The 24,215-nt window shown below is 33.1% G+C and overlaps 1 protein-coding gene and 1 long non-coding RNA gene across 2 annotated transcripts; both read right to left on the reverse strand.

Annotated features, from left to right (window-relative positions):
* Positions 1–2,573: 2,573 nt before the first annotated feature.
* On the reverse strand, positions 2,574–4,140 carry LOC106415739 (AP2/ERF and B3 domain-containing transcription factor RAV1-like). Its single transcript, XM_013856506.3, has one exon. The coding sequence runs from the start codon at positions 3,782–3,784 to the stop codon at positions 2,762–2,764; it is 1,023 nt and encodes a 340-aa protein (XP_013711960.2). The 5' UTR covers positions 3,785–4,140; the 3' UTR covers positions 2,574–2,761.
* A 2,259-nt stretch (positions 4,141–6,399) lies between these two features.
* Positions 6,400–8,376, reverse strand: LOC125591310. The gene is made up of 4 exons (XR_007327259.1): positions 7,863–8,376; positions 7,456–7,782; positions 7,309–7,367; positions 6,400–7,210 (listed from the first exon to the last, which is right to left on the reverse strand). It is a non-coding gene; the product is annotated as an uncharacterized LOC125591310 (long non-coding RNA).
* Between the last annotated feature and the right edge of the window lie 15,839 nt (positions 8,377–24,215).

A 24,215-nucleotide genomic window follows, 5' to 3' on the forward strand; every position in this document is an offset into this window, starting at 1 on the left:
CAGTTAAAAAAATTAGAAGTCCATTACATTATAATAAAAAGTAATGATTTTATGTTACTTGATAATATACATATTCAAATCAAAATAATAATTTAAAATTAATTTATATCAAAACTTCATTCAAAAATATACATATTATCAAAAATTGATTTTTACTAACATATTTTTCAATAACCATTATAAAAATGTTTTCAATATATATAAGAAAAATACAATACAAAGCTCAATTTCAAACACCAACTTAAATTATGGTTTTTATATTTCACATTGAAATTTAAAAATATAATATATGTGATTATTTATATGATTGCACGTATAAAATACTATTAATTATAAAATTACTTATTTGATGGTACATATAAAATATGATTAATTGTATGATAACACATATTTTTGTAACCTTTGATGACACGTATAGGATATATAATAGTGATTAGGGTGGGCGTTCGGGTTCGTTTTCGGATCTGTTTGGGATTTCGTGTTTGGTTCAGATCTTTGAGGATTCGGTTTGGATTTGAATAACCAATTTAAATTATTTAAAAAAAAATTAAAATTTATTATATACTTTAATTTTTTTAGAAAATCTATATATTACATATAAATTTGAATAACATATGTGAGAGTACCTAACTTAACATATAAATTGGTTTGGTTTAAATATTTGGATAGATAATTAATAATTATTTAAGTATTTTTGGAGTTTTGAATATATTTTAACTATTTTAGATATTTACGTTTGATTATTTGTATATATTTCAAGTATTTAAACAAACTTAAAAGTATCATATATATTCTGGATGTTTTTATATATATTAAATCTAAAATAATTGATATATATAAGTATATAAATCTATTTTGGATATCCAAAATACTTTGGTTCGGATCGGATTAGATTTCAGTTCTTCAAATACCAAAATTTTGAATGTTTCAGATATTTAATCAATTTCGGTTCGAATTTGGTACTACCTATTCGGATTGGGATAGTTCGGTTCTTCGAATTCGAGTTTTTTGTCTAACTCTAAATAGTGACATACAAAAACAAATAGCATCGTATTTTAAAAAAAAAATTCAGGCTCACGGATCAAAATCTAGTTGATTTTTTTATATACCTACCGAGAACAAACTATTCAATAACTACCAAAACATCGATGGCAAACATATATTCTTCTATCATCTGATTCGTGATTCATACAAAAAAAAAACATATTATGTATTTATTTGTGAGTAATGAAACCAAACAATGAGGATGATATTATATAGGTTATCATGTTGTTGATTAGGTTTAATATTATAGTCTAGCTTTTTTCACCAATGATGCTGATTCGTTACTATTCGAATCCAACTTGAAATATGTGGATGTGTCTTGGAAAACTATATGTAGAATTCTGTGGGTAATCATTATTTCTTTTTATACAATTTCATGCATATATAGTTGAATAATTGTATAGTCCACCAAATTGGACGGAGAAAATGCATATTGACGAAAAAATCATAAAACCAAGATATGGCCAATATATTCCTCTACGTAGCTACTACCTCATTATATAACTAAAATTTATACAGAGAAAAATTGTAATCTAGATTATCATAATATTCTATAACTATTACCCATACCATTAACCCAAAAATTAGACTTCCAACCCATACTAAACCAGTAAACCATATTGTAAGCAACATTATTCAAACAACTGAAATGTCAATTTTTTAACCACTCACTTTCTTTCCGAGTTGGCTATAAGCATTGGCTTTTGAATAACATATTTCTTTTGTTATGTGGATCGGAGTACGATATTCATATGATTATATGTCTGTAGAATTTGCACACACTAGTATTTTTCACTAATGCTGCTGGTGTTTTACTATTTGAATCCAACTTGATCATATGTATACGTAGATCTTTCTTAGAAAAACTAAATATATAGAATTATGTGGGTATTAATTAAATGTTATACAATTTTATGTTATAATTGAATAATGTTATAGTCCACCAAAGTGTACGGAGATAAATGCATATTGACGAAAATTTCATAGGACCACGATATGGTCAATATATTCCCCTACGTATACCTGCATTATATAATTAATGTATACACAGAAAATGTGTAATCTAGATTATCATAATACTCTATAACTTTAACCCATACCATTAACCAAAAGAAAAACTTCCAACTCTCTAAGCATCATTATTCAAACAATTCAAATGTTAATTGTTTTAACCATTCACTTTCTTTCGAAGTTGGCTATAAACATTTGCTTTTGAATAACATATTTCTTTTGTTATGTGGATCGGAGAACGATATTCATATGATTATATTTCTGTAGAATCTGCACAACTGTATTATGTTGCAGTTACAATTTTGTTGTTGTTGCAAACATGTTCTAACAACGCTTCAAATCCTGGCATATATCTATACATATGTATCAAAAGGACAATACTTTCTTATTTACTACACGACTCTTTGTCAGAACATTAGTTTTGCATTACTGAGAGTATCCTTCATATGATCATATCGCCAAATACCATAGGAAGTTAGCTAATGGATACATAATGAATTAAAGAAGAAAGTGCGATCTGGTAAAAACATAATCACACTAGTAAATCTTCTTTAGACATATTTGATCCTATAAATAAGATATACAGTTCATCATTACAATAAATCAACTCATGAACCTTTAGTACTAAGAAGAAACTGATGCAACTGAAAAAAGAAATGGAAAGTGGGATTAAAAAAAGTTATTAAAACTCAAGAAAGAGGAGTGGTTACAAGGCGTGAAAGATGCGTCGCTTCTTACTACACACCAACGATAACATCTCAGTATCGTTCACCACTCTCTTGTTCCCTACCACGTCGTTTCTTGAACCCGCCGGTGAAACGTTGACTCCGAACAGTCTCAAAACCCGACCCGTTTCCACATCCGATCCGGATCTAGACTTCCACCCAATGTATAGCTGTTGATCCTGACCATCGGATCTGCTGAAACTAACCACATCACCAGCACGCAGATTCTTCTCCTTAACGAACCGGCTCCAACCTTTTGTCAGAACATAGCTTTGACTACTGTTCCAATACGAGTAACGGAACCTCCACACTTTCCCCGCCACGTCCTCGAAGTTCAACAACACTCCCTTAACGGAAACGTTACTCGACGGCGGCAACGGAAAATATTTCTCCGCGTGGTGTTTCGGTATCACTAGACGGTTTAGCTTCCCAACGTCGCTAGGCGTAACAGCTTTCTCAAACAAAGACACCGCCGATCTAAACTCCGTCGTCGAAACGCCGTCGTTTTGCGTCGTCGACCTAACCGCGTTTCCATTACCGTTGCGTCGCCGTTTGCTCTGCTCTAGCTCCTCGCTATACGTATGCTTCCTCAGCATATCAACGATCCCAGATTTCGAATGCGAACTCAAAAACTCGACCTCTCCGTCGTCGAGCCTCGCGTCTTTGAAGTTCGTGACGGCGTCTCGGCCTCGGAACCGGTGAACCGCCACGTCGTAAGAACGCGCCGCCTCGTCCTCCTCGTTGAAAGTCCCGAGCCACACGCGCTGGTGCTTCTCGTAAATCTGAGCTCCCCACCGCCCGTTCGGCTGAGGGACGACGCCTTTGTACTTGGACGACGGAAGCTTCCTCGACTCCGCCTCAGCTCCGTTCTCAGCATCTAGCACCACGCTAGATCCGCTTCCCATCCTGTGCAAATTCACCGAAGTCTTGGCCGGAGTTATCGCCGGAGTTTCGTAGATAGAACATGTACTCGTCGTACTCTCGTCTACGCTACTCACTTCCATTATTTGTTTTTTTTTTCTGTTTAAGAATTAACTTTGAGTTGTGAAACAAAGGAGAAGTCAGAAATGTATTTTTCAGAGAGAGCCTGTTGTTGGTGGGTGTTACATGAGTATATGTATGCATGTGTGTATATATATAGAAAGGAGACAGTGAAGGGAGGGAAATAAAAAATAGCAAGTGTTTTACTTATGTTATTATTATTATTTTATTTTCACTTTTTATTTGGGTAACACCAAAGAAATAAATAATACATCTAGAATTTGTCTTTCAGGCGAGTGATTATAGTATATGGGCAGTTGTATGGGAAGTAATATGGGTTGTATGGGTCAACTTAACATCGAAAGGGAAGCTTCGTGGAAAACATATTGAAAACAGCTTATAATACTACACATATTAAATATTCGCTTTTAATTTGTTTACTATATTAGGTCAGTTCATGGCGCTGTTAAATATAAAAACATGACCAGTGACCAGTGACCATTTGGAATATTATACGATGTGTTTTATTTCGTTGTATGGCAAAAAATAGGGTTTCTGAAAAAAGTAGGGTCTTCTATATTACGAGTTTATGAACTTTTATGGAAACTAAATCGTTTTTCCGCGCGTAGCGCGGATAATTGTTTTTTAAATTTCACAATAAATTTTATGGTGTGAAAATAAAATAATGCAGAATTTTTATGTATACAAGCTATGTATTGTGTAGGGCATAGTATATGAGGGTAGATAGAGTAGATATGCTGTGTTTTTTTTTGTTGTTTGAATATTGCATATATTTTTTCTTGCATTTTTTAAAATATCAAAACTGAGTTTAGAATAAAAAACAACACAGATGATGTCGCGAAGTTGTTTTTAGCTGTGTTTCCTTGATTATTATCTTCTCAGCCGTAGATAGAAGGTGTAGTTCTAACTGATGTATTGAACTTGACGCTTATCTTTCCTTTGAAGTTGTTCATAATGTTAAAGAGTTAATTAAGATTTTGAGTATTATGTTTGAACCTAATAAAAAATTTATGATTACATATCCAATTTATACGTGTATGTAAATTTTGTTTCATAAATGGCATTGGTTGATATTTTTCTTCTTATTACACAAATTATGTCATTTTCTAATTTCAATATAATTTTAAAGGTTATACCTATTTTAGCCTTAGTATTTATTGTAAAAAATGATTGTAATCTTAAAAATACTTTAATATCTCAATGAATATTAGTTAAACAGAAGTAATTATTAGGGATAAACATGAATTTAAATCATATTTTAATTTGTGTAGAAAATGTGAATGAAAATTTTGTAAGAAAGAAATATAGTATTTTATTTTATTTTAAAAGTTATTTGTTTGACCAATTTTAAATGATTTTCTTTTACTGTTTGTGCTTAAATTATTAATATAAATGGATAATTTTAGACAGTTAAAAAATGTATAATTTTAGTTTTAAAATTTTTTCCATTATATCTTGGAGATAAAGTTTTTTTAAAATAAATTTTAGCTATATGAAACTAAAAATAGAGAAGGTAATTTGTTGTTATTTTTATTTCATGATTTTTTTAAGTGTTTATCACGTAATATAATTTTATTTAAAATTTCTATTTTAATTAATCATAATTTTATAAATTAAATGTAAATATTAGATATAATATTGTTTTTTTGGTTCAAAACTATCGCCTAACCGTAGTTTCAATATTTTAATTTAAATGTATATAGTTTAGGATTTTAGGATAAGGGGCATTTACTTGTTATAAGAACTAAACATAAATATTTGGAGTAAAGTCAAATTAATTTTTTTATTATTATATCTACAATCATAATAAATGGGTTTGTAATTATATATTTTTGTCAATAGAAGCACAACTTTTAGATTCATTTTTTTAAAACCAACTTTAGATTCTTATATTTGAAGAAAGAATTCATGACATATGCCATATTTTCAAATATGTAGAGTTCATGGAATATTGGTAGTAGAAATTTTCAATTGATAATTTAATACCATTTGTTGTTTTGCGTAATATCATTTGTTGTTTTAGTAAAACCCAAAGTAATAATAATTTAAAATCGCTTTACATTTATAAAACCAAAATTTATTATAGTAACATGACTAAATAATAAAGATAACAAAAGTAGGTTGGAGTTGTTATTTTTTTTTTTGATTTTTTTCTTATAGGTGGATACTGTTTTCGTATATTGATTTTTCCCTTAACTTTTATAATATTTCTAATAATGTCTATAGGTTTAGTTCTAATTATTATATAAGAAATATAATATGAAAATGCTTGAATTTTAATAGATAAAAACTAATTATTTAACGTAAAAAAAATTACTACTTTAAATATTGCTCATTTTGTTTTATAAATATTTTCAATTTAAAAAAATATGCACACCTGCGTATATAATTAAATTCGAGTATATCTTATAACATACATAAGTTTACATAAAACATAAATAAAGCTAAACACAACTCTTCTTTAAGATGTGTAAGTTTAACTACAACACGTATATATGTAGTCTTTGTTAACATTAAGCAAGTTTTAGATCAATAATAGTAAGTTTTACAGAAACTATATAGTCTGCTTGTGACAGTAATAAGCATGAATACAGATAACCATAAACACACAAAAACAAAAGCCAAACTGATCAAAATCTTTTATTCCCATTCAATCATTGAAGTAGTTTTTTTGAAGCAAGTCTTGATCCACACGATGCTAGGTGGTGTTATGATGTATTAGCATTTGGGGATAGTCTTTACGAAATATGGAACACCAAGCAAAAGAAAGGTTCCTCAAATCAAAAAATTTATGAAGGTCAAGAAGCATACATAAAACCGATACTTTCCTGAGATAGGTACTAACTATGAATGTTAAGGCTAGGAGCGAGAGACTCTGGAGTGTTGTATTTTTGACCAAGTGCATCACCATTTTTTCACCACTTGAACACCAAGCGTTGCATGAATCATAGACGGATACACATCTCCCATTTCCAAGACGCATGATTAACCGAGATGAATCCCATCACAAAATCTGAAAGAGCCTCTGTGATTTTCCCTACTGCTGCAGTGTAGTCTCATGTAGAAAGGTTACCAGCAGACCGTTGCAAGTCTGTTCGCTCCTTCTTGCCGAAGAAAATCAAAACCAAGAGAAGTCGTTCAAATTTAGTAAACTATTCCGAAGATACTCAAAATTATCTGCAGAAAACAAATAAGATCATCACTCTGCGTATGGTTTATTAAGACAGTTTGTGATTGTTTCTAAAGCTCTGTATCTATTAGACCATTCTTCAAGACACTCGTTGTCCTTGTGGTGATCAAACTCGTGAGTCATTCTTCCTAAAAGTCCTCTTTTAGTACACGAAAATTCGATTGTCTCTAGTGTCTACACAAAACAAAGTAAGCATACATGTGGCCAGGGAAACATAAGTGGTGTTGAGTGATCATGTCTGCAGTCATAGTCAAAGAAAGAATCAAAAAATATCAGCATAGTGTTTGAAACATAAGAAATTCCAATTTATAATGCATAAGGATGATCTGTCTTAACCTTAAATGATGTATCCAAGATAAGCAGATCTAGTTGTCTACCACCAGATTTTGATATAACTGTATGCTCCAAAAACAATAGCGTCTGAGATATCTTCTTTGAGAGTAAAAGAAAAACAACACCCACTAAGCAATATGTTACACTTACTGTACTCAGTGCAGGGAGGAAAGCGTGAAACATCGAATATATAAGCCACTCTTGATTTTTCTCCAAAAAGGAAACCAAGACGGACATAGTCTTCTCCATACATCACTGACGGCATAACTAATGATGGAGATTCCCCATAGATGCAGCAGGGAGACATGAAAGAGGCTTTGATTAACTTGCTGGAAGTGGCCTGAATGATAAGTTTGCAGCTAAAAATGGCTTCTCATAATCTTCTTTGTTTACTCTCCAACCCAGCTGTTCTACTCGCCTAGCTTGTTGGCCTTTTTAAGTTTCACTTGAACTAAATACGGAAACTTCACAGCAAGGCTGTTTTCAGAAAAGTATGAGATTAAACGTCTAAAATGTCAGACATAAATTTCCAATGGTCATAAAGATGTCACTATTACCTATCCATAGCATATTGGCGTACGAAAATTGGAGTAAGATCTATATCATTGGTAGGACTGAACGGTTGCACAGTATGTATATCATCTAAGCAAAGGACACTGTCATTTTATTGTCTCTAGCGTCTACAAAAAAAAGTAAGCATATATAAACAATAGAAGGAGAAAAAACTCATAATCTTTCAAAATAAAGCCAACCGGGGTGTTGTGCGATCTTGTTGCAGTCACAATGAAAGAAAGAATTTGAAAACATCAGCATAAAGTAACACAAGAAAATTCAAACGTATAATGAATAAGGATGATATGTGCTACACTTCTATAATGTATCCAAGATAAGCATATCCAATTGTCAACCACTTCCACCAGATTTTGATATTGTTGTGTGATCCAAAGGTAATAGAATCTGAGATATCATATTTGAGAATATCAAACACACACGCACTAAGAAATTAGTAACATTTACCATACTCGGTGCTTGGAGGAAAGGAAACAAAGACAGACATAGTCTTCTCCATTCATCACATACATCATAAATAAAGATTGAAACTCTACATAGATCAAGCAGGGATCATTATTTCTGAAGAGGCTTAGAGTAACATACTGGAAGTGGCGTGAATGAGAAGTCTGAAGCTACATATGGATTCTCACAATCTTCTCTGATTGGTAATTGCTTTCCAGTAATGAAACGGAATCGCAACTCAGACTATTTAATCCAGAGGTGTCATCGAAGAACAGAGCCGCCGGTGCCTTCCCCGTTGATCTGGACGTTTCCTTGCCATGTACCGAAGGGATTATTGAATTAGAATCTAAGGGTAGCTATCAGTATCATTAGAATAATATTTCATACCTGTATTTCTCGTATGAGAACGATGAAGGTGAAGAGGAGTCGGTTTTGGAGTGCTTGCTGCTACTAAATTGATTAGGTTGGCGTTTCTAAGAAGTGTTTTAGAGAAAGAGATTATATAGGAGAAAAACAAAAGGGAGGTGGAAAGATACATCTCGTATAAATGAAGGTGTAAAGAGCAGGAATCAATCATTTACAGTGGGTGATTATTTCATAGTAACGGAGATTTGGAGAGAGTGGAAACGATGGTGATGGAGAGAAGAGTCGAGAGACGAAGAAAGAGTAAGAAATGTTTCAAATGGGCCACAACCAAATTTTGTAAACCCAAAATATTAGGCCTATTTGCAATTCAATGTGAAATGGCATAAAGAAAACTTATGATTGGTTGATTTTTTTAGCTGAAGTGGAAATCTTCTCTATTGATGATATACAACTTTTAGTATTGTTATTTTTTAGAGCTAATTAGATCAATATACTTATAAGAGTGGGATACCATACAAATGGGGGAAAATGGTAGTGATGGGGGAAGAAAAATGGAGGGATTTAGGGTATGGATTGCAAATAGGGTATCTTTGGGGTGTAGAGAATACAATTGCTTTATTTTTTAAGAAACTTTTATAGAAATAAATATGTTGTGAGCTGTGTGCATGGAAGGCGGGTCCCATGTGTGGACCAAGATCAGATTAAGACTCCACGTGAGAAATTGACATCATTTTACCGAAGTTCATCCCCCCTAGTTTTGATGCTTCTTTAAAAAAGAAATAATAGTAACTATGATTAAAAGAAATAGCAAAATATTAGATTTGATAACAATGTTAAGATTCTATTGCTGCTAAATGTGGTCTGTTTTTCAATATTTGCTTCTCCAAATCTGATTTATAATATTCTTCAATCTTCGATGATGGATTTCTTTTGATTACATAGAATTATTTAACCAATAATATTAGAACATAAAGATATGTATCTTCTTATTCTTGGTGTTAGAATTTATTTCACATTTTCAGATGTTTTAATTCTTTTTTTCTTTCTTTTAATCAATCTTATCCTACATTTTTGTTTGTAGGAAAATGTGTATTGTAATTGCCGTCAGTATGTGGACTCAGTAAGTTCCAAATTCAGAAAAACTATCAAGTTTTCTTTTCTGTTTTTGTTTGTATATACAATTTCATAATTATGGAACACGATTTAATTGAGGATATTTTTATATCGGTAATTAATCCTTAACCGTTTGCAAACAGAAACAATCAACATTTAGCCAACGACCGACAACACCACAGATATACGTACTGGAAAAACATATCTAATTAAATTCGCTACCCTTTAATTGTATGTTTTACTCTTATGGAAGATAGTACTTTTTTTTTTTTTTGATAATCCAGGGTTCCCCACTTACGTGGGTCATTCCCTGGGCCTGGTTAGGCAGCGGTCCACTTCACCCGGGAGGGCTATACCTGGGCTGAGGACAAGGCCCAACACCCAGTACCGCATTTGTTGACAAGATGGGCAGTTGCCCTCCGCCCGGCGTCGAAAAGAAGATAGTACTTGTGTGGTGTAATACCCATATATTCATCATATGCACTGTATAATAAATTAATAATGTGGTTTGCAAATAAATAACAAGTGATGTCGATAGCTTACGATCTTATCTGATATTTTTGTTCCTTTACCAAAGTATTATGTTATCATTAGTTAGGTTAAAAAAAAAAATCAAATAGTTAGGTTTGAACCAATTAGAGCTCTGCGAAATATCGTGAGATCCAAATTGTATTGGCTCTCCCTTCTCCAATAGAAAATTGTTGACATTTATGTATCTATTTGTTGATTTACCTGTTTCTATTTGAATTTTTGCTATTGCTATTCAATGATATTATTATATTCAACTTGATCCACTAGGATGGGGAGTGGGCCAATGACAAATCAGGATGAATAATGATATGGGGGTTTCTTGACAGCAGGACAATTACTTTTGTTTTTTAATTTTTTCCTTTTTATTTTTAAAACAAGCATAGATTCATAATAGGATCAATACAATTAGAGGTCCATAATATATAGGTGTTACCAGTTTCATGGCTCTGAGCCTCTGAGTATTTAAGATCCAAATTGATTTTGAAAGTAATAGATAATTGATCAAAAGTGTACAAACTTGTAATAATCATCGAAGAAATGCATTTTCACCAGCTTGATTTCATTGTTGTATATCATAAATTTTCATTCGATAGTTTCTCCTTATATGTGGCCGTAGAATTTTATTTAGAATTTATATGACTGTATATGTTTAAATTTTAGGAAGATAGTGGAAGTAGTTTTGTTATATATATATGAAAGAGTGAAAGGACTTTTAATAGTATAAAAGGGGTGAAAACTTTGGACATTTGTGATTGATTATAAGAGAATCAAAATAGATAACAGTACTAAAAATAAGCATGGAGCATGATTTATGATGATGTTAAAATAAGTATAGGTATAAATAGGATAATTATTTGTACGGACGAGTTGTTATTAGTCCGGAGGTAGACCTTATTTTCCGGAACGTGGTCCTTTAATTTCATGCGCTTGTCAATGTGAATGTATTTCTGTTGTCGTTATACAGAGGATGATGATTGATTGGTTGAGACCGTAGATGTTCTGAATAGCCAAAATTTAGTCTACAGCTATATATGTCAACCAATTGAGTTTTGCTTTCTTTAAAAAACTCACAGCAAAAAAATCTCTGCAAAATCAAAATATGGCGGTAGAAAGTTTTATTTCCAGAGCAAAAAATTAGTGCTTTAGAAATCTATAGCAAAGAAAGATACAGTAAATAAATCTACAGATTAAATTCTACAGTAAAAAATATAAAGCTACAACACTTACCAATCGTCTCCGTAGTTCTTGTCCATTGCTTTAATTTTGTCAAGTTTTAAACAGACGATATTCGACTAGAGGAAGAAGAAAAAACGATTGTGGGAAAATATTGGATTCGTCAGGAGACGGACTTTAGAACTGGTGATGTCTTATATAATCAACTTCTTTTTGAAAAAAAATATATAACTAAAATTGCTTTATCGAACATGTTTATATTGTGAACGTCCTAGATTTCACATTGAGTATGGTGTAAGTAAAAACTTTCCTATAATTTGTATTTACTTATGAAAATATTCTGTGAATTTCATCTTTCTCGTTAACTATAAAAAATCCAATTTGCTATTTTAGTTAAGTAATATACTAGTATAAAATAGTACTAGATTTTGATCCGCGTGGTATTTTTTTTAAAAATATGATGCTATTTGTTTTTATGTCACTATTTAGGATTGGACAAAAAACTCGAATTCGAAGAATCGAACTGATTCCAATCTGAATAAGTAATACCAAATCAGAATCGAAATTGATTAAATATCTAAATTATTCAAAATTTTGGTGTTTGAAGAACTGAAACCTAATCTGATCCAAACCGAAGTATTTTGGGTATCCAAAATAGATTTATATACTTATATTTATATATTACTTTTAGATTTATTATATATAAAAACATCCAGAATATATATGATACTTTTAAGTTCGTTTAAATACTTGAAAATATATACAAATACTCAAAACTCCAAAAATACTTAAATAATTATTAATTCTCTATCCAAATATTCAAATCAAACCAATTTAAATTGGTTATCCAAATCCGAACCGAATCCTCAAAGATTTGAGCCGCAAACAAAATCCCAAACAGACTCGAAAACGAACATGAACGCCCACCCCTAATCACTATTATATATCCTACATGTATCATCATAGATTACAAAAATATGTGTTATCACAGGTTACAAAAATATGTGTTATCATATAATTAATCATATTTTATACGTACCATCAAATAAGTTTTCTTATAATTAATAATATTTTACACGTACAATCATATAAATAATCACATATAATATATTTTTAAATTTCAATGTGAAATATAAAAACCATAATTTAAGTTGGTGTTTGAAATTGGGTTTTATATTGTATTTTTCTTATATATATTGAAAACATTTTTATAATGGTTATTGAAAAATATGTTAGTAGAAATCAAATTTTGAATATATGTATATTTTTGAATGAATTTTTGATATAAATCAATTTTAAATTATTATTTTGATTAGAATATGTATATCAAGTAACATAAATCCATTATTTTTTAATATAATATAAAGGACTTCCAATTTTTTTAATAGCATAAGTCTATTACTTTTTTTATAACTTACTGCTATCCATGTTTCCAAACATCACTATTTTTTTTAACTGCTATCTATGTTGCTAAACAAAAACTTAAAGTACTTCTACTTTGATAAGATAGAGATATTACATTTTATACACGTCATAATTAAAAATAGATATATTAAAATATGCCTAATAGATAGGTACTAGATGATATTGATTTTTTTGGTAAGAAGTTGGGAGAAAAACTCCCAAAATTTATTCAATAACGAACCTCAGTTTACAAATGAGTTAGTCGTGGCCGAAGAGGTCCATCAACATCCTCCTGCAATAAAGCAACAACCTCAATCGGTGTCTCATCTAATATATGAAAACCAAACGGAAGAGAAAATGCAAGGTTAGCCAACCCGTCAGCTAAGCGGTTTGATTTCTATACACATGAACAATATGGACCAACCAGTGAGTCATGGCACATTCGTACCAGAAAAAACAGAGGACGAGTATCTCCAATCCCTGTCGTGAAAACTCCACCACCACCTTAGAATCCACTTCTAACTCCAACCTCCTACTTGCTTTCCCCCAAACAACGACCATGCCATAATAAATTCCCCAAAATTCTGCCAACTAGATGATATTGTTTACTCTAGTACAACAGTAATATAGTAAGATTTTACTTTTTTTGTATGTGTATGGACGTTTATGAACTATAAGTATATATTAACAATTAATATTACATTGCAAAATATTAGGTCAGTTGAAGTATTAATCTGAACACTGCAAAATAAAACCTAACGCTACATCCCAACTGAAAACTGAAGAATAATAATTATATACTGTTATAAAAAATTATCTTCGCCATCTTGCTCGTAGATTCCAAACCTAATTATTTACTAGGATAAAACCTGAGCAATTATATGCAAATTATTTAAAAAAATATCGTATGAAAAAAATAAAATTTATATTCTTGAAAATATTTTTGACCCTTAAACAAATTTTTTAAGAAAATTTTGTTAGTTACATCATTTGTTTACTAGTGAGCTGATCCCATTTTTAAAAATATTTTAAGTAAAAAAATTACTTATTGCATAAGAACCTAATGTTTAGACTGAAGAATCTAAGGCATACTATTTGGTTACAATGAAACTATGTCAGCTCGGTTTTATATCATGATTTAGCAATTTAAAAGTTAATTACGGTTATGAGAAGTTTACGTTCATGTGTCAATCTTATATATCTTCAATATTTTCTCTTTTTTGTGTCGTTTTTTCATTTTGGTTATTACTCGATATAAATATTAATTTTTGAGTTTATTCTCATTTTGTTATTTTGTTTTGGCCTGAGATTTAGAAAATGTTTAAGATTTAAAGAGATACATACTTAGGTTAAGATCTGCGTCTTGTGCAGAATAAATATTTTATTTTTTCTGTTTTTTTTGCATATTATAAAATAATAAAATAATAATTATATATTAGATAACTAAGAAATCAGTTACTATTATGTAATAAATTGGCGTGCGCATATAAATCAAACGGCCGCTCTTGTTTATTCGCAATCATTTTAGGGTAAATAAATCAAAACAATCAATTTTATCTATCGATATATAATTAAATTTAAAAGATATTAACATAGATATATAGTATACTTTTAATTTAAATATTTATTAAATGAGGTTTCTACTCATATGATTTTATGATTATTTGCATATTTGTGTAACAAAATTTTACAACAACAATTTTTTTTAAAGTGGAATGTTTTGTGGTTTCAATATTTTATAATCATTAAAAAAAAAAAATTCAAAATTAAAATATTAACTTTTCAATATATGTTCAATGCATATATCAAAATATAAGTATGTATTTTCATATTGTATAGTTTAATTTAAACGATATGAAAAAAACAATATATATATGTTAACATAAACACCTATTAAAATAAAATTATTTATTCATATGATTTTATAATCATTGTATCTTATTATAGAAAAAAATTTAAACCTTGACCACAAAAGTTTATGCGAGACTTTTAACAGTTTTAGTAATATATACTTGTTTTGAAAAATTCAAAATACAACATATACAAAAAAATCTAAATTTTTATTATATGATTAATGTAATTGTGTAATTTATTTTAATAATAACTAATTAAAAAATGATAGAAAGTGTACATATTGTTAGCAAATATTTATTATTTAAAATCATTAATTACCATATATCTTAAGCACGTTAGATAATTCCATAGGTTTTATTTAAAGAAAAAATATATAATAATTTCAATTTGATAAATGAATGATCCATAATGGACATACTATATAATATAATATTGCCTTCAATTTAATTTTGTACTAACTAAATTTTCAATTGATTCTGAAGCCGTCACGTAAGTAAAATTAGCATTTCATTTACGTGATAACTCAGCAGAGTATGTTTTTAATTAATACAAACCAAATGTTATAATTTTTAAACGTTTTTCTATTAATATATAGGGAATTTGGATTCCTGCCTGTATCCAACTTAACGATTCCCTTTCTTATGATGTCTTCATTTTTTAATGTATTTAGCTGGTATTCACTATTCAGGTAACTCCAAAAACAAGACAAGAGTCCTGGTTTAGTATTCAAACAAGGGCCTCGAGAAAAACATGTTTTTAATAGTTTAATGTTTTTGATACCGAGTATTTTTTTTTGTGATACCGAGTATTTTGTTATACCTGCATTTCAGCTTACCATAGTTATACGCACTGAAACTCAATGATATATAACTCGATCAACTTGGAAATTTCAAATTAATACTATCAAAATTTTCTTCTAAATTGATTTAAAAATATAAACTAGCAAAACGGTACAGAGTTTTTGTTTGTATAATACTACCGAGTGAAAATTTGACGGCGACCGTCTAATCTTTTTATGATTCCACTAACCGAAATTTTCGATGATGTCAAGTGATTATCTGTTAACGATTATAGTTCTTTATTTATCCTCATTAAGGTTTCCACATCATAATTTTATTAGAGTATTCAAAAGTGTGTAACTTTCGTTGGTGATGTATTTAGGATTAGGAACATTCTTTTTACATAACGAACGTAAATCGTCGAATCATCAAGACGTTATTTTCAAATGTAAAATAAAAAAATGGAAAGTAAGTGTTATCTAATTATAGATCTTTATATTAGATCTTTATATAGTTCATAGTGATCGCGATTATCGTTAGGGGGTATATATGATAATATTTAAAAGTAATAAATTATGTTTGGTGCCACATAGAACACTTTCGGTTAGTAATTAACTAAAATAATAAAACTAGTACTTTAATTAGAAGGAGTTAAGATAGCTTAAGGCTGCGCCATCCCAATCCCCATCTACCAACGATATGCCACGTAGGATATTTCATAATTGATTCATTCATATTCATTATCTTCCAAACCATTTGGTCCATGTACTATACATTTGGCCGACATCGTTAGAATTATAAAGAACGGAATAAAATTGGTACATCCCTGAAATATTGACACACATTGTTTAAACCTGTTTTAAAGACATTGAAATAACATCATAAATCTCAAAATCCAATCGTTGCCAAGATGTGTACGGTGTCGACATACTAAATTGCCAGAAGCCAAGAACGTGTGATTACATCTCAAGAAACCGTGGTTATCTAAATGAGTGATTAGCTATATATTAGTTAGGGAGGTATTGTGTGTTGGAAAAAATGCTTTAGGTGCGTGAACACTTTTTATGCTTCATTGTTGATCTACCAACCTAAGGTACCACATTTTCTTGCTTCTAGAAAATTAATTACGACAATCGCTATTACAAATTTTAGTATGGGTTACAGTGCATAAGCTCAGCTCACTATATATGAATTCAAAATCCACTGATACTTCATCTGTTTTACAGTTTCTATGAAAATTGAGACATTAACTAATGGCATTGGTTTATAGAAACAAAATTATTAGGATAATTACATATTGCCGAAAGGACTAGTGACAAAATCGAATCGGTCGTTCTTATAAGGGTTCACACGTCACATGAGTGGCTAGATAATGTATGTATTTTATATATGTGTTATGTTCGTCGTCCTTTCTCTTTCGTAACGTTGGAGATAACTCGAAAAATTCTCGGGTAGGGAATTCATCAAAATTATTTTATTTTATACAAATCAGATAGCGACGAAGATGATTACTATGTATAAAACAGGTCACTATATTTTCTAAGGTAAAATGAGCTTTTATGAATGACATGTGTCATATCGATCCGTTTCATCTTATATAAGATAAAATAACAGGGTATTCATGTAAAGTTTGTTAGTTTTATTGGTCGAGAGTGACCGATTGTAGTTTTTTGTTGGTTAATTAGTAGTAGTTGACAAAACGATTTAGTTACAAATTTTTTTTGTACGGTTTTCGTTAAAATTTTGAATTAACCTAACCAACACAAAGATTATCAAGATATGTAGGCACCAACAAATTTGTTTACAAATACGTATGCACCAAGAGATTTTAAATATGCATTGTTTTCTGTGAATAACAATTTTTCATAATTTTTAGCAAATAGAAATTCAATAAACACCATTAATTTTTTTGAAACTTACAATTTTTCATAAAATCATATATTGAAAAAGTAAAAAATGTATATTTTTGAAACAAATTTTTTTTCCAGAACATACGCCTTTTAGGAATGGAGGGAGTATATAGAACTAAGCAAATAACCCATAATTTAATTTAGCTGCACCACAAATATTTCGTTTGGTTTTGGAATCTAGCTGCACCACAAATATTTTGTTTGGTTTTAAGTGGCGTCCCGAACGCATTATTATTCTATATATTCTTTGTTTGTTAAGAAAAAAATAGATTTATTAGATATTTTGTATAGCTGGATAAGATGAGTCTCGTGATAAGAATAGCAGATTAGCAGCGCCTGGTGTATTGCAATCTAATCATTTTTAATAATCAAATAGAATATTTAATAGCTCGGATATTTATTCTTTTTCTTTTCACAGTTTAAAGATATATGTAAAGGAAAAATCGAATTTTATTTCTTGATTAAGAGAATAAAAGGTGTTTTTGGAGCAATAGGAACTTAATGCCACGTAGATGTGACGCGTATTATGCCTTTTGATTCGTTAAGGTTTCTTTTAAAGCATCTCCAAAAAAAACATTTTATAACTTCAAATACGAAGTTTTTTGCTTTTCAAAAAGGAATTTCAAAACTTTGAAGTTTTGAGAAGTGAAACTCTATATTTGAAATTTCATATTTTTATGGGCTTTTTGCAAAAGTGACTCAAAACTTGGAGTCAAACAGAAAACTAACCTTTTCTTTTGACTCCTTTTTTTTTTGAGATTTTAACCCCACGCCTGCATTTTATCTACGAAAATGCCATTAACATTTTGTTTTTTTTTTTTCGAAAATGGCTTCTTTACTGTCTCAACCTCATCTTCTTCAAGTATTTACAATATTGCCACTGCAATGAATAGTGGCAACAACCTTGTACGAACTGTTTGGAGCTTTTAATGCCCTTTAATGCACGTAAATCTCTTTACACTCTCTCTGTTTCAATTGTTATGAACTAAAAACAACATTTCTTTCACTTTCTCTCTATATTCATCCAAAAAACTCAAGCTTTTGATTCAAAATATGGGCTATGGTTGACAGAGCCATATTTCTTTCGTTTTTACTTACGGTTGCTTTCGTTTGAGGTTCTGGGTGGTTGGAGAAGACCCTGTGTGCAAACGAAGTCATCTCACCTAGTTTAAGGTACGAATTTGAATTTTTTTTCAAGATCTGTTCGCGTAGAAGACTTACTAGTAAGTCATCTGTATGTAGAAGACTTACTGATGAGTCTTCTGGTCAAACGGACGACTTAAATTAAGTCGTCCAGCTTTGTTTGTTAAAAAAAACACTCCAGACGACTTATATATACGTCGTCTACGAGAAACGGGCTAGTTTTGCATTTGACCGAATCGTGTCAGATCTTTGACTATTTCTGGACGACTTATAATTCAGTCGTCTCTGGGAAAGTTAAAATTTTAATATTTTATGAAAACTTGACGACTTACGTGTAAGTCGTCCTAGGTTAGTTTTGTAATTGAAAAATAAAACTTCATAATTTAACTTTAACCAGACGACTTAATATAAAGTCGTCCCTCCAGAAGACTTAATTTAAAGTCATCCGGGGAAAGCAAAGTCGTCCAGAATTTTTCCCAATTTTCTGGTCAAACCTTGCTTATCCCGGACGACCTTAAATTAAGTCGTTTAGCTGGACGACTTTCATCTAAGTCGTCTGGAGAAAGTTAAATTTCAAGTTTTATTTTTCAATTACAAAACTAACCTTAGGACGACTTACACGTAAGTCGTCAAGTTTTCATAAAATATTGAAATTTTAACTTTCCCAGAGACGACTGAATTATAAGTCGTCCAGAAATAGTCAAAGATCTGACACGATTCGGTCAAATGCAAAACTAGCCCGTTTCTCGTAGACGACTTATATATAAGTCGTCTGAAGTTTTTTTTTAACAAACAAAGCCGGACGACTTAGAATTAAGTCGTCCCTTTTAATTTTCAATTGCAAAAGTGACCTCTTTAGACGACTTACCTTTAAGTCTTCTGGACGACTTAATGCTAAGTCGTCTGCGGCAATGTTTATTGAACTTCTTCATTTTCTCTATGTTTACTAATGTGTTTTATTTTGAATATTTGCAGATGATTTTTCAGTTTCTCAGAGAATATATATCCTATCGTGTCACAACATATTGAGGAACGAGAATGCTTTCCTCCAGAACTAAAGCGTGGTCGGGGGAGACCGAAGAAATCAAGATGGCAATCTTGGTTGGAGCTATCTAGGATGAGAGGACACAAACCCAGGAAGAAACACAGGGCACGGAGATGCTCAAACTGCAAGGAAACTGGCCATACGAAACCACAATGTACACAACCAGTTGACTAGTTGTCCAGACGACCTAAATTTAAGTCGTCCCGTCTTGATTACCCGTCCAGACGACTAAATATTTAGTCGTCCAGTGTATTTTATTTTTAGACGACCTTCTACTAAGTCGTCCAGTGTATTTTATTTTTAGACGACCTTCTACTATCCCTTCAAGTGTATTTTATTTTTAGACGACCTTCTACTAAGTCGTCCAGTGTATTTTATTTTTAGACGACCTTCTACTATCCCTTCAAGTGTATTTTATTTTTAGACTACCTTCTACCATCCCTTCAAGTCGTCCAAACCTTCTAGACGACTTATTTGTAAGTCGTCCAGTTGGAAAACCTTCCAGACGACTTATAATAAGTCGTCCAAACCTTCTAGACGACTTATTTGTAAGTCGTCCAGTTGGAAAACCTTCCAGACGACTTATTATAAGTCGTCCAAACCTTCTAGACGACTTATTTGTAAGTCATCCAGTTGGAAAACCTTCCAGACGACTTATTTGTAAGTCGTCCAGTTGGAAAACCTTCCAGACGACTTATTTCTTCCAGACAACTTATATCATGTTCAAATACAAAAATCATGTTAAAAAATCATGTTCAAATACAAAAATCATGTTAAAAAATCATGTTCAAATACAAATCTAATCATACATGCCCACGAACTTATCACCATCCACATTTTCTTTCAGATGCTGATCAACAAGCTCCTTCCATATATCCACCGCCATATTATCCCTCATTTTCTTCGCGTTGCACCTAGCAAAGTCTTTAGGGTCAAAGGAGCCCCCGAGCGCATGACATTCAATGTACTTTACAGTGTACACGCCACAATCACCATTGTTGGCCGTGGGTACACCTTTCAGCGGTCTCTCATATGTGTATGGCTCCAACCCGTATTTGACCCGCATTTCGTCGGTGGCTGCGCACTCAACAAGCAGATAAGGGACCATCTGGAGAAAAGGCTCCATTATCGCATCCCATGCGTCTGGTACACTAGATGAAGGTATGCTGTCCCAGACGACTATGTGCCTCTTAGGGATCGATATCCAAATAGCAACCCAATGCTTGTCGTCCAAGTTCACTGGCGCATAGATATCATCAATGTCCTCCCCCCACTTCTTGTTTGATTGGCAAAATGAAGGTATTGATCCGTCATAAAAATACGACGCCCCACCAGGTAGAACTCTTCCTAAACCTTTGTGATCAGGTTCCGATGTTTTGAAGAGCTGATACTGCTCTCTCCAAGACTGAGAAAAGTTGTGATCCAGGAAGCACATTCGCTCGCTCCTGAAAGCTTGTGGGTTCTCCTGATACCTCTGCCTTAGCACATTAATCCAAGCATCTATATGCTGCATATTAAATATAACAAGTTAGAAGTTACCAGACGAAGACGACTTATATTTAAGTCGTCTACGTGGTCGTCCAAGTAGACGACTTTCCAGACGATTTATCTTTAAGTCGTCTGGAAAGTAGTCTACTTGGACGACTTTGTAGACGACTTAAATCGTGTGCAGAAGACTTACGCAGTCTTCCAGCCATCCTCTGGCTATCCGGAGGAAGTGGTACCACCTTGTTGGTGATGTACGTGGTTTGTCCTCGATCTTAGTTAAATAATGACTGCAAACAAAAAAGCAATCAGTTTTGGACGACTAAATCAAGCTATTATGGGTAAAGCAATCACTTACGGATCAGTTTTCAACCAATCAGCGAGTTCCTTCAACTTTTCTTTGTTTACTGGCGGAAATGGATTATAGGCTGCCACTTTATCTTTTTTTTTCTCTGCCATATAAGGAGATCTCACAGTAGGAGCAGGTTTCTTCGCTCGTTTACTCTTTGCACGCTTGTCCAATACAACCAGGCTCGGTTGTGAAACTGGATCGCTTGGCTCGGTGGAAGCGAGGCTCGGTTGTTGATCTGTGGAAGCGAGGCTCGGTTGGTGATCGGTGGAAGTGACAGCAACAATCTCTTTGGAGGTGACACCATCTGCTTTATTTACCGAGTTCGCCTCGGTTGCTGTATCCTCCGGCAACCATCTCTGCAATAAAAGTTACACACAAGTTAACCCTGGACGACTTAAATAAAAGTTGTCTGGACGACTAGTTGACCCTGGACGACTTAAATAAAAGTTGTCTGGACGACTAGTTGACCCTGGACGACTTAAAATTAAGTCTTCCGTGGTCAACTAGTCGTCCAGACAACTTACGTTTAAGTCGTCCAGGGTCAACTAGTCGTCCAGACAACTTTTACAGTCGTCTGGACAACTAGTTAACCCTGGATTTGATACTAACATCTTTGATTTGAGGATGATGTTTCTTTTGAGGAGGAGGCTGTTTCTTTTGAAGAGGAGGAGGCTGCTGCTGTTTCTTTTGAGGAGGAGGAGGCTGCTGTTTGGTTTGATGAGGAGGAGGCTGGTTACTAACCACGGTTTCATTGGCATGAGGGGTAGCCTGTTTGTTTCTACCCCCGGTTTCTTTGGCAAGAGGGGTAGGCTGTTTATCTTGAGGGGTAGCCTGATTGGTTAGAGGTGGAGGGGTAGCCTGATTGGTGACACCAACCTTCTTCTCCACAGCTTCCAATCTATCAGACAACTTTCTAAACTCCCTCATGCACTTATTAAACCCTTTTTTCATAGCCTCAGCTACGCCCTTGAACATAATTTCCAACTCCTCTCTGGTCACCCCTCTAGCCTCTTCTCTAGCCTCTTCTCTAGCCTCTTCAGGAGCCTCTTTACGAGCTTTCTTCCGAGGTCTTGGATTGTCTTCCTCCTCCTCCTCCTCCTCCAACACAACCATCTCTTTGGCCTTCTTCGATGGAGTCACAACCTTAGGTTTTGTATTGACCTTAGTACCAGTGACTTCCCAGCAATCCATGGTCCACTTCCACGGTCTCCGCTCATACATGACTTTAATGATGTTCTCCGCGGGCAGGTCCTCAACCTCAGAGTCCCATTTTGGCCACATTTCACTAATGTCCTTCTCAACAAAGTTGATCACGCGGGTCTGCAGTAAATAGAAGAATCGAGTTAGATATTTGAAAAAAAATACTAAATAGACGACTTAATTATAAGTCGTCTACTAAGTCGTCCAGCTGGAAGACCTTCCAGACGACTTATAATAAGTCGTCTAATAAGTCGTCCAGATGGAAGACTTTCCAGACGACTTAATTAAGTCGTCCGATAAGTCGTCTAGCTGGGAAGACTTTCCAGACGCCTTATTATAAGTCGTCTAATAAGTCGTCCAGATGGAAGACCTTCCAGACGACTTATAATAAGTCGTCTAATAAGTCGTCCAGATGGAAGACTTATCGGACGACTATTTCCAGACGACTTAATTAAGTCGTCCGATAAGTCGTCCAGCTGGGAAGACTTTCCAGACGCCTTATTATAAGTCGTCTAATAAGTCGTCCAGATGGAAGACCTTCCAGACGACTTATAATAAGTCGTCTAATAAGTCGTCCAGATGGAAGACTTTCCAGACGACTTAATTAAGTCGTCCGATAAGTCGTCCAGCTGGGAAGACTTTCCAGACGCCTTATTATAAGTCGTCTAATAAGTCGTCCGGATGGAAGACTTTCCAGACGACTTAATTAAGTCGTCCGATAAGTCGTCCAGCTGGGAAGACTTTCCAGACGACTTATTATAAGTCGTCCGATAAGTCGTCAAGCTGGACGACCTTCCAGACGACTTATAATAAGTCGTCTGCGCAGTCTTTTGGATTGAAGTAAATACCTGACTCAAGATAGCAGCTTTCATTGATCTGCGGCCTCTGCTGCCCTCGTAAGCCAGTATCGGTGGAGACGGACTGTCTGCTCTGGGACCACCAATACTAGCACCCAATTCCGGCATAGCTGTGTACGTCCAGACTTGAAGAACTTGTATAAACCCATCCACGGTGTAACAGCCAGCAATTTCTTTGTTCCACAAAGAGTCCATCAGCACCTTAAACGCGACTCTCCCCCATGGATAATTCTCAAACCGTTCTAAATCCATCACTAGCCTTGCCAGAGTAGATCGTGTAGCGGTTGAAAACTTTCTCCCTTCAATGAATCCAGTGAAGATGGAGAGGTACGCGAGCCGCTTGCGATCTTCCCTGGACCAATCCCCGCATCTCTTCAGTGCTGCTATTATCTGATCAGTAGTTGGCCCAGCTTCCAGATGAACTCCCAGCATCCCCCAGAAAGAAACCATCTCTGGGGTAACGTCACATTTTGGTGTCTCAAGGTCCTCGATGTACTCGCAGTTTAGACCAGTGAGGTTTTCAAACTCTAACAGTGAAAACCTCAAAGGTTCTGGACCAACGAGAGACCACATCTCATACTTCTTCTTAATGTCCAGCTTGAAACTGAGCATGTAGTGAACCAGCCTTGAAGCCCAACCAAATCCCTGCTCCTTGAACTTGATGAAAACTCCCAAACTCGACTC

The sequence above is a fragment of the Brassica napus genome, chromosome C8 (assembly GCF_020379485.1).
Source record: "Brassica napus cultivar Da-Ae chromosome C8, Da-Ae, whole genome shotgun sequence".
NCBI classification, from domain to species: Eukaryota; Viridiplantae; Streptophyta; class Magnoliopsida; order Brassicales; family Brassicaceae; genus Brassica; species Brassica napus.

What these genes read in the sequence shown, in the direction of transcription:
- LOC106415739 (XM_013856506.3), bottom strand. Translation starts at nt 3,784, where the DNA reads ATGGAAGTGAGTAGCGTAGACGAGAGTACGACGAGTACATGTTCTATC.